An 11,402-nucleotide genomic window follows, 5' to 3' on the forward strand; every position below is an offset into this window, starting at 1 on the left:
GTGTCCAGATCAGAAGGGAACCCACAGCACAGGGCAGGAGTGCTCCTTTCTACACCACTGCTGCCACGTGAGCTCCAACAGCACCAGCAGATCCAAAGCAGCTGCCAAGAGACCACAGGCACATGCTAAGAGCGAGGAGAAAGATGCACCTTGGCCTGGGAGCCAGGATTACTGCTGCTGTCCCAGCCCACTGGCTGGCACTACCCTGCCACTCCTTCAAATACCAGACAAAATCAAGTGTGCGGTCCAAGATGGGGAGGGAGGAAGCTGAACAGCCTGAGAACAAACAGGAAAACTTCACGCTACGGCTAAAGCCACACAACCATGTAAGGGAGGGAAGAGAAAGCGCAGGATGCAGGGAGCACAGAGGTGAAGAGCAGTGACCAAAGTGGGAGAAACAAAAAGAAAAATTGTGCTGGGAGAATTAATCCAAGGCAAGCGGAGAAGAAAGGGAGCAGCTCAGCAGCAGTGGGGAGGCAAAGCCAAGAGAGAGGAAATATTACTCTAAAGGGAGAAGAGGCTAACTGCGCTCAGAAGCGGAGAGCAGCAAAACCTGTGAAGAATGAATCTTGGGAGAGGACGCACTTCGTCTGTGCTGGCCCTCAGGTGCCAAAGATGAGTTTGTAAAGTGAGATGTGCTCTTCTGCATTAAGGCCGTTAGTGATTACAGCATTTGCTCCAATGATCAAAGGAGAAGGCCAAGATGCCAGCAACTTCTGCTGTGGCTGTCTTCACAGCCGGCCCTAGATTTTTGGAAGAGCAGAGGGACAAGGACAGGGCTCACTGCTTGCGCAGCAGAGCCTGCAAGGCCAGTCAGCAAGCATCAGCAGCATAGCAATAGCAGAGGCCAGAAGAACAGCAGTCCTAATGCCTGCAATCAAGGTGGCAGGGATACCTTAAGGGAGAAAAGGGAAAGATAAAAGTATGGAATAAGCCACAACCAGACAACCCACCTCGCGTGAGGGCCAGCGCTCCCACTTACTTTCTTTGGAACCTGACAACAGGGTCATCCAGCAGGTCAGTGAAATCCAGTTTCCTCCCCTTCTCTATGACATCCCGATGCTTGCGCACAAACAGCCAGCCGATGTGGGCGAAGAAGAAGCCCCGGCGGGCATTGTGTGGGTCCGCGTCCGTCTCAGAGTACTTGTGATGCACACGGTGGTCTCTGCTCCACTCGTAGATGTCGTTCTGCACAGAAAGCATGCAGGGTGAGAGGAAAGAGGTTGGGTGCTGCTCCAGCAGTACCACCCCCAGCTCCTTCCCCTCATCGTAACAACAACAAACCCCTCTGACCTCAAAAAAGGTTATTGACTAAAGACATCCTGAGGTACCCCAGCTTTGCAGCCAGCCAGCCCATGACACTGCTCCTGTCAGCGCCCACAGAATGGGACATGCTCTGGGGACTGGTGACACGGATTGGACATGTCCCAGAGCTGGAGATGGCTGGACACCAACAGCTTCTTGGGAGTTACCATCACCAGTCTGCCCTGGTCCCATGTCCTCCCTGGGTGTTCACTGTACGAGGACGGACACTGGGCTGGAGGGACCAGGTACACACACATTTACACTGTTATTCTATGACCCTGCCGGGGGGAGCTTGCACATTTATTTTCAGGGCACTACTGTGCACAGGCACCCAGTTCTGGCATCCTTTTTCTAAGCTGGTTGTGGCTGGTTACCACTGATGCCCTCCAGGCACAAAGGCAGCACTGGAAATGGGACAGAGCTTGTAGAACACTACACACGCCTTTTCCTAATCTGAACAAGAGCTGAACTTGCTCAGCCTTTTGAGGGGATGCATCTTCCACGCTAAAACCAGCACCTCCATTTAAATTACTGCTCTGGTCTGCAGGGATGTGCACAAGAGCACAGTCTTTGAGTACTTAAAGGAGGCCTACAGGGAATACACGGAGGGACTCTTTTATCAGGGACTGTAGTCACCACAGGATGAGAGATAGTGGCTTTAAACTGAAGAGGGTAGGTCTAGACTATGTATCAGGAAGAAATTCCTTACTGTGAGGGTGGCGAGGCACTGGAACAGGTTGCCCAGAGAAGCTGTGGATGCCCCATTCCTGGAAGAGTTCAGGGCCAGGTTGGATGGGGCTTTGAGCAACCTGGTCTAGTGGAAGGTGTCCCTGCCCATGGCAGGGGGGTTGGAACTAGAGGACCTTTAAGGTCCCTTCCAACCCACATCATTCCATGATTCTATGATGAAGACACTAAAGGAGATGTGCCTGTTTTATGGGAAATCAAGTCTTGCATTTGCAACCAGAAAGGAACAAAAGTCTCAGACCCATCACATCAGCTCAGCATTGGATCCAGGCAGGATACAAAGCAAGTTCAGTCCTGTTGCTGTTCAAGCTGTCAGCAGGGATGGGGGACGAGAATGCCTTATGGCTGTAAATGGGATTATGTGGATTGCAGGGAGTAAGGGATGGACTGCAATTTCAGACCCAGGTCCATCAAGTGAGACTTTTTGAGTTTTCTCAGCTGCAGGGATTTCGGCCCCCCAGTTTGCTCTGCAGGATGCACTGGCTATTGGACTAAACTTGTGGGTTTTGCAGTGGTGCTAAGCTATTAGTGCAGGGCATTGTAAGCACGTACAACACAACACAAAACACAGGCCACACACTTGTCTGTGAATTTAACTGCCCAACACCAGCACCAAAACATGGAAATGTTAGTTAATGCCAAGATTCGCAAAAGTGTGAACTTTAATCAGAGAATGCTTAGCGGAGTGTGCTTTCCTCTGCTGTTTCCAACTTTGTACAGCCAGGGAGGTACACATGCAGTAATAGCCAAAGAAAGGAAGGGCTCAGGTTACTTTTAGGAACAACAGTAGCACCCACAGCCACCAACCACAGCAGCTTTGCTGCTAGCAGAACTAAGCCAGCCATTTGCGGTGTCCCTGTGAAGTAACCGCAGTGCAGCAGCCACCAGGGCACTGAATATATTGCGGGACGTGGTAAGCCCAGCCTAATGACAAGTGTGTATATCTGTATTTTGTGAGACAAAAAGCCCTAGGCTGAAAGCATCGCCGAAGTCATTGCTCTTTCTCTCAGCTGCCAACATTGCTGCTGTTGCTGCTGAGGGGACTTCAAACTACAAAGAGAAGCTGAAGAATCCAGCTCAAATGCCTCTGTGTCCAATTTCAGCCTTGCAAAGATGCTCTCTTCCTGCCAGAGCCCACAAGGGACAAGTGAAGAACAAAAGCCCCTGAAAGATGTCGGCTGTACTGCACTCAGTTATGCTCAGTCCTGTACCGTTGTCACGTCATGGCTGCAGTGACACTGGGAGTGGGCTGGTGATGAGGGTAAGATTTTTCTGCAGCACTGACTCATCTATGCCATTGAGAGGAGGCAGTAAATATCAGCCCCTTACCAGTGCTCCAGTATGTTGCACCTTAACTATCCCACTGCACAAGAGAATAAAGTAAACTGAGCAAAGCAAAGCAAGCCTCCAAACTCTTCAGTGAGAACAAGGGGAGTTCTTTATCTTGCTGCCATCTTATTTTTTTCCTGCAGAGAAATGAAAAGGAATGAAACCCTCTACACTACTTCAAATGGCTTCAGTGGGAATATCCAGAAGACTGGAAAAAGCCAAGATTAAGTCATTTAAAAATAAAACAGGGTAATGCAAGAAGCACAGCTAGGAAAGATCCTTTCTTAACCAGAATTTTTTTTCAACTGAGACTATTGATCAGTTTGTCACAAGAGCAGTAGATGAAATTATTTGCGGGACGGCAGATAACCATGTCAAAGCAATGAGACTGTGAGACATTAACTTGGCTTTTCATACCACAGCAAGCACCTGCAGGGCTGGTAGAAAACATGATTCCCCAGATGAAAGGGTTAGAAAGCTGTGAAACAGCCGAATTGCATCTAATTAAAACCCACAAAGGCTAAGAGGAAATAAAGGCCAGAGGCCAGAACTGTTGGCAATAAATACACCAAGAACTGGAGCGCTGCACGTGCAAATATGAAATATGCTCTCAGCGTATTAATAGCAACTACTTTTCAGGAACACCTCGCTCTTGATAAGAGTTTTAGGTAAACACAGGAACGAAATCCCTTCCAAAGCAGAGTGACAGCATCATGCTTTGACACTGATGCAGTCATGAGGTTTCATTAGCAGCTCCCTCAATAAACCTTCAGACTGAAACGTGGCAACAAATTGGGCTACATAACCACCTCAGTGTGCTGACACAGATTTCCATACAACCACCATTACTGCGTGCAAATGCTCACAGCAGAGCCTCAGATGAACACCACAGCTTATTTCACTGAGATGGCCAGGAGCAACAGTACAACGCAGTTAGCAGAGGAGACACCAGCACGTCCCAGCTGAGACGCTGAAACTTAAACACTTGGAGATCAAGTAGACATAAGCCAGGTATTACCTATTTCTGAAACAGATACGTGACAGCAAGAAGCAGTCTTTCAAAACTGTGAGAGCTTCACTCTAGATAGAGAGAAGAAACACAGCTCAGCATGCTTCAATCATAAAAAATGCACTGGGCAACAGAACAAAAAAGGGCTGCACCTTCAGAGGAAGGACAGCGTGTCATAGCCCATGCAGCATCAGGTTAAAACTCTTCAGCAGAGTCTCCCCTGCCCTTCAAGAAGTCTGAATATTTCCTCAATATTCAGCATCCAGGGATGCTCTAGGTATCTCCAACGCTATCTCTTCCTCCCACAGCCAACACGAGGGAGATGGACATGAAAACCCATTCACTGTCTGCTTGTGGTGGTGAAAACAGCCTTTAGCAGGCAATGGATGTCACAGTAATTAGAAGCTTCAGGCTACTTAAGAGTAAGTGATTTGGCCTTTCATTTTTTTTCTGATAGGAAGGGCGCAAAGGTGGCTTGAAGCTACTTTGAAGTACTTTCCTGCCTCAGAATCACATCATGTCCTCAGCAAAAAGCAGTGACGAAGCCAATGCAGCTGAAAGCAAAATCCATAGCAACAGGGGAGAAGCACACAATGAAATCCCAACATGCAGGCTCAGTGCACCCAGCTCGGCGCATTCATTTAAATTACTTATGAAAGATAAGACTGGCTGTAAAACAGGAGGACAGTACCAGGAGGTTCTCAAAACTCAAAACATTTGTTTAATATGCCAAGCAAAGGGCTTGTAAAGCTCTGCAAGGAACTGAGCAGCACAAAACAGCTGGGATATAGCTCAGAACAAAGGAAGGTTATAGTCAAAACGGACACATTCCCATATTCAAGCAAAAGCACTGTGCTCTTTGCAATGTCTAAAGGGATTAACAAGATTATGTTTTTCCACCTTAAAAAAAAAATAAAATCAAAGATGATAAATGAACAGTACAGAAGTGGATAAAGGGACTCTCTTCAGCCTCTGTAAAGGTACCTGAATGAGAAGTCAACCAAACAGGCTGAAGGGAAAAGGCTAAAAATTCAATGCACAACACACACATGGTACTTGGTGTTACAAGGGGTTACAGCAGCCAAGCTCAGTCAGTTTAATGTTAGTACAGGTTCATATCCCTATTTTGATCAGCCAAAGGAGTAACTAAACTCACACCAAGAAGAAGGGGTAAATCCTATCACCAGCTGGGTGTTACACAAATATTTTTGAGCTCTAAGACTTCCTATTCGTAAGTAGAGCGCTAGTAACATGCTTCTTTGCAAATGTATTTGAATTTTACTGGTGAAAAATGCTGTATAAAGCAGAGAGAGACTGAGACTCTGAAAGGATGGCTGCTCTCCTTTCTGGGCATGTCAAAACCTCCAACTGCCTGGATGGACAAAGAGACTTAATTGCACAGACATATTTGCATCAAGTTGGCCCTTAGAAAAGTTTCCATGTTGTCCTGTGAAGTGTGGGGCCTGACCTGTGCCACAGACGGGCTGCTGGGGTGCTGAGCCCCTGATCTTGATCTGGGCATGTTCAACTGGGTCCTTAATTATTGCACCTGGACTAGCTAATGCATACTGTTGTGTGTGGGCTCTGCATCCACCAAGCTAGCAGAGTTATGTTATCAGCAAATGTCTTTCTGCCAATATTTTTTTTTTTCTTTTGCTGTCTCTAAGCTGAGGGGATCCCTGCACAGGAGAGCAAGCTGCCCAGAGGCCAAGAATCTGGATGGGCAAACACAACCCCACCTGGAAAGCCATGGAGTTAGCTGCAGCCAGAAAGATCCGCAAAGGCAGCTTGGCTTTGTAGGAACGGTGGCTCCACAGGCGATGCGCACCAGCTGTCACGCCCAGCGCCGTCATCAGGAAACAGAAATACGCTGAAAGACACAGAAACAAAACACAGGATGTGCCAGGGCCCAACTGCCATTATTTTTTCCTTTTTTTAAATGTAAAGATGACCATTGCCCCTGGCTGCTGACACTGCAGGGTCACTCAGAAGATGAGGCCTGGCAGACACGAGGCACGGTTCTCAGCCCAACTCTGCTCTGCAGCCCTAGGGACACACTGTTCCACTTCCCACCCCGGCATTGTTCAGGGGAGCCTGGCAGCACCGAAGCACCGTGCCATGACATGCTGCAGCAGTGTGCCTTCAGCAAGTACAGCAGAGTGGAAGTTCATCACTTGTGCCAGAAGAGTAGCAACAGCTCTTCTTCTAACAGGACACGGCCAGTCTCCTCCAGACAGGTCTTTGCTAGAGTCCGGCCTGTCAGCTGGTTTCAGAGCATCATGTCCCACTCCTAAAGATACAAGCTGTGTCAGTTTCCACAATAAAAACTTCTCATCATCAGCTCATGACTCGATAATAAAAACATGCCAGGAAGCAGAAGATTCACCACCTTCCTCAGTTTCAGGAATTGCTTTTCCTTCCCTTAATTAAAAAACCGGCCAAGTAACCTTGTTTTGAGCATTTTTTTCAGATGGCCAACACAGCATGGAAGCAGGTCTGTTCCTTACTTACCACACTGGCGCCACGCTAGGCACACAGCGCAAGCACATGCATCCTGCAGTGTACCCCCATGCTTAAAATATTTTAATACCTCCACTGCAGCATCAGTACATCTCTGGCTCTCTTCTCAGCAGGGGCCACACTCACACATGCTCGGGTCGGTTACCCTTGCACTGCCGGGGGGCAGGCAGATGGCTGGCTGGGCCAGCACAACGAGACAGTGGACCTGGGGCCCACGGGCTCAAGCCATGCATCTGTGCACTGATTGCTTCTCCTTCGATGTGCTTGCTGGTTTTGTCTCTAGTGGCTTTGAATTCCTGTGTGATGGATGATCCGTTGCCCGAGTTGTTTTGACTTGCAACAAAGGAGAAGACTATGGGAAAGGGTTGGAAGAACAGTGCGTTAGAGCTGCTCCTTCTGGAGACAGAGCGGCAGGAAAATGGAAACAGCTAGGAGGAAATTATTATAGAAGTCCCAAATAAACAGCACCACTTAAAACTACTCACATTCTACCCAGATGTTGTGATATATAGACTCTTATGTCTCCCTACCATAGGTGTTGATTTCTCATACTGTGCCTAAAGTGTACAGGCTCATTTTACAAGTGTACAGTTAAAACAAGAGTGGATTCAAACAATAAAAATATTACAGGACAACCTCAAATGAGTTTGCACGGTTTGAAGTGATGTGCTGTTTAGTCAGGGCTCCCTGTCACCTGCACACATAGGCACCTCTTGGCTAAAACAGCCTATTTCAAATACCTAAACAGAGTTACTGGAACAAGAAGGGAACATCCTACCCCTAGAAGTTTTTTTTTCACCTGTGTCTGTCTGCACAACAGTCTGTCCAGCAGGGAACCCTGTAGACATGCAGTGGCTAGAAAGGAATTCACAATCAGCTTTTCCTAGTACATAACATAAACCATCTACATTTGTAAAAAGAAAGCAGAAAGATGTGTATGTAGGTGCGTGTCTACTCTGTGTCCATCAACTCCCAATGCACAGTGCTTGAAATTACAGCATCTAAGAGAAAATATAATAGGGAGGTATTTGGTAAAACAACAGCGACTGTATTTCATGTTGATTGTCACCCCTGTGGACTGAAGGAGCGAATGGACCTTATCCACTCCGCTGGTGGATCCATCAAAAACGGATTTACCCAAACCGTTTCACATTACTTACCTGGCTCAAATTCCCTTCATGCCCCCCACAGCAAACCAAAGCCTTTCTCACAAAAAGCAACAGATAAATGGGTTCAGAATAGTCCTAGTAAAGATGACACATCTCTAAAACCCGCTTTGGACACCTTCACTGAAGAAGCAATTCTCTTTTCAGCAGGCTGCAGTGTTCAAGCTACTCCCAGAGAAGGCTCATCTGTGCAGTTATATCCAGTGAGCTGAGGTCTATAGCCAAATTCAGACTTCTGCCTGCTTCCTGAAGGGGGGTACAGAAATGAACTGAAAATCACGCATTTTCTCTGCACGTTATTTTCAGATTACTCTCAGATCAGTAAAAATGCTGACACCACAGCAACTCACACTCCAGCCTCTGCCGCAGTCTTAAAGTTCTTGCACATGCCTTGTCAGTGCAAGGACTTAAGACTTCTATGAAATTAGGGAAAGCCTATCCTGTCATTTTCTGTACGTGATGTTGAGCTGTGCAGAAACATCACTAAATAAGGCCTTCCAAATTGTTGAAATGACTGTAATTGTGGAAACAGATCTGTGACACGCAGATTACCAACATCCAGCTAACACAAAAATACTAAGGTTATAGTCCTGAATCATTACAAGAACATATTGCCTGTGGGCTTTATGACTGGTTAACCTCATGCTAGTCACAGGGGCTGAAATCTCCCATCTTCAGCGGTGTCTTTGCTTCTTTAGTGCACAAAGAGGGGCTTTTCACCCACGTCAAAGCAACACATCATTTAGTTGACCAAGCACTTCTCAAGGCACACATGCATCTTAATCATGATCGACTGCTTAAAACTGTAATTAAAGGTAAGTGGGTAGAATGAGACATATGCAACATTAAGGTTGATTTTGCCTTCCTTCTCTATCCAGTGCAAGAAAGTAGCCAAGCGGTAGGTAACATATAGACCACATGGAACAGCTGCACGGAATACAAGGGATTTATGCCATTTGATTCAGCTCTTACAGAGCTCAGCTAACAGAGACCCTTTCATTCAGCCCACTCCACACCACCAACATTGCAGCAGAATGGACAACAGGATTTTGGGAGTCTGGGGGCTGCCCTAGGGTCTACATGCCACCCTGTGTCCATACCTTTGAACAGTACCTCCCAGCATCATTCCCCATTCACACTTCCCACAAAGCGCTGGGCTACAAACAGGGCTTGGATCCATCTGAAACGTTTCTGCAGGAGCCTTATTGCCGCACAGGCAGCACGTCTCTAGCCACCAGCCACGAGCAGGCAAGCTCAGCTGTACTTCGGGGCAGGGACTGACTGGTGGTGTGCCCCAGAAAAAACGAGGGGGACGCCCGTTTCACAGGGGGCAGCTGGCAGCTGGCCTCTGCCAGCAACCACAGTCGGGAACAAGGTGGCTCTCGCCTGCGTGGCTCGGTAAGTGGAGAGGCAGAAAGGCCAACTGAGGACAAACACCAGGCTGAGGAAGTACCCTCAGAGCCTCCCAGATACATGCTGCCCTGATCACACAGGGCTTTTCCGGGAGACTTCTCCCAGTCACCACTGCAAGGTCCTGCCCTCTCCAGCCCTCGAGGGACTTGCCAGCCCCAGCCACCACCCACAGTGATCAAATTAAAATGGCTAAAATATACCCGTACAAGACACCTATTTTTTGGCTTTGCGGAGGAGGAATCCTAACAGTAGGGGTTTTCTTCATATAAATCCTGAAGGCTGAAACATCCCCAGAAACAAACAAACTAAAAAAAAAAAAAATTACACAGGAGTTTGGTGACCAGAGCAGAAACAAACCCTGTCAGACAAACGCACTGTACAGTGGTATCAGATTTTTGTGGTTGTTACAGGAATTAGGGTGCCTCAAAACATTACTCGTCCACTAACTCCCAACATATAAACAGCCAAGATGATAAACACTTGCCATGTAAAGATAGTTCTCAAGCTTGCTTTTGCCGAGTAAGTTATGAACTCATACCAAAAATCAGACTATCAACCATTTTAGTTTTACATTCATCATGCACAGTAACTACATGAGAAGGGAGCCACTGCTTACCCACCTGGCTCATTTTTGGGAGGTGGGGAGTGAGTGTATGGGTGAACATCTCCGTGAAACACGAAAGGATTACACTGTGGAGCAAAGCAGCTCAGTTAATAGCAATTTCCCCTTACACTGAAAATTCCCTCTTAGGCCTGTAACTAAACAGGTCTCCTAAGGAACAGAGAATAAAACCCACAGTTACTGCAGAAACAGGGGAGAGGAAGAAAAACACCAGAAAAGTACCAATAAACAACCTGGAACCTGAACAGTTAACGATGCAGTTCTTTTTTAATTTAGTGAGGTACTTAATGTTCAAAGAGGAAACTGCTAAAATAGCCAGATTAGTCTTCTGCATGTTTTAGTGAGCTGGCTCTGCAACCAGGCTGACTTATCAAAGCAAATCACACTCGCAAGGAAACTGTAGCATTTCAAAGTTAATCTATAGATTTAAGACTGAGCTGTGCTATCCATGTGTATCTGCTTCATACACAATCACAGGCCACCATGAGCATCAGAGACTCTGAATTCAGGGCACAGATGACCATCTGGTTGATGAACAATATACTGCTTTTCCTCCCCTGAAGCGGTGCTGCAGGGCTGGCAGGAGTGCAGCTTGGGCGAGGGCTGTGTTGGAGTGTGGCGGAGGAGGTTGTCAGCAGCCACTGATGATGGATATGAAGGAAGAACAGCAAGTTGGCAGCGTCCCCACCTCCCCTCCAGGATGCCCAACTATGAGGCCAAGAGGCATTTCCACAGGGCTATTCTCACCAGGAGGCCAAGCCAGCACTGCCACCGACTGCACCGAGAGGGCTGCTTGTGAAGCCAGAGGTGCTCGAGGGATAAGGAAGACGGAGCTAGGAAAGGGCTGGGTGAGGACTTGCTCGCCACAAGCCTGGGGACAGAGCACACAGAGCTGCTGGGCAGGCAGGGCCAGTGTCCGAGAGAGCCAGGGCACGGGAATTCTGTCAGCAATACAGCAGCAGCTCTGAAGCCACCAAGCTAAAGGCTGTATTCACACTAATACCAAAGTAAAAGAAATAAAGCAAGCAAGTAGTGAAACGAGGACTTCAAGAAGAAAAAAAATTAAAAAGCAAAAGCCAACACAGCAGAAAAAGCTGTCTGTAGAGACCTGGGATAAAAGAGGAAACAGAGCAGCCAGCGAACAGATCTGTGAAAGACAGTGGGTTTAAGGCTGGTATATCTGGTGTTGTGAAAAGCTAGAGCTGTGCAGCTCACAGTTTCATACTAAAGCCAGAGGGAGATGAGGAAGATCCTTTCAAGCCATCTTCTGACGGTTTACTCAGTTTTGCCT

General features: G+C 47.4%; 1 protein-coding gene across 2 annotated transcripts in view; it reads right to left on the reverse strand.

The window, feature by feature from the left end:
- SCD5 (stearoyl-CoA desaturase 5) overlaps positions 1 to 11,402 on the reverse strand; it is a 31,563-nt gene that overhangs the window by 2,889 nt on the left and 17,272 nt on the right. For both annotated transcript variants that reach the window (XM_056359146.1, XM_056359153.1), the window contains exons 2-3: positions 6,130 to 6,260; positions 983 to 1,188 (exon numbers count right to left, since the gene is read on the reverse strand). In XM_056359146.1, the coding sequence (XP_056215121.1) occupies positions 983 to 1,188; positions 6,130 to 6,260 (337 nt within the window). The remainder of the gene's footprint in view (positions 1 to 982; positions 1,189 to 6,129; positions 6,261 to 11,402) is intronic.

This window comes from Falco biarmicus, chromosome 1 (genome assembly GCF_023638135.1).
Source record: "Falco biarmicus isolate bFalBia1 chromosome 1, bFalBia1.pri, whole genome shotgun sequence".
In the NCBI taxonomy this organism is placed as follows: Eukaryota; Metazoa; Chordata; class Aves; order Falconiformes; family Falconidae; genus Falco; species Falco biarmicus.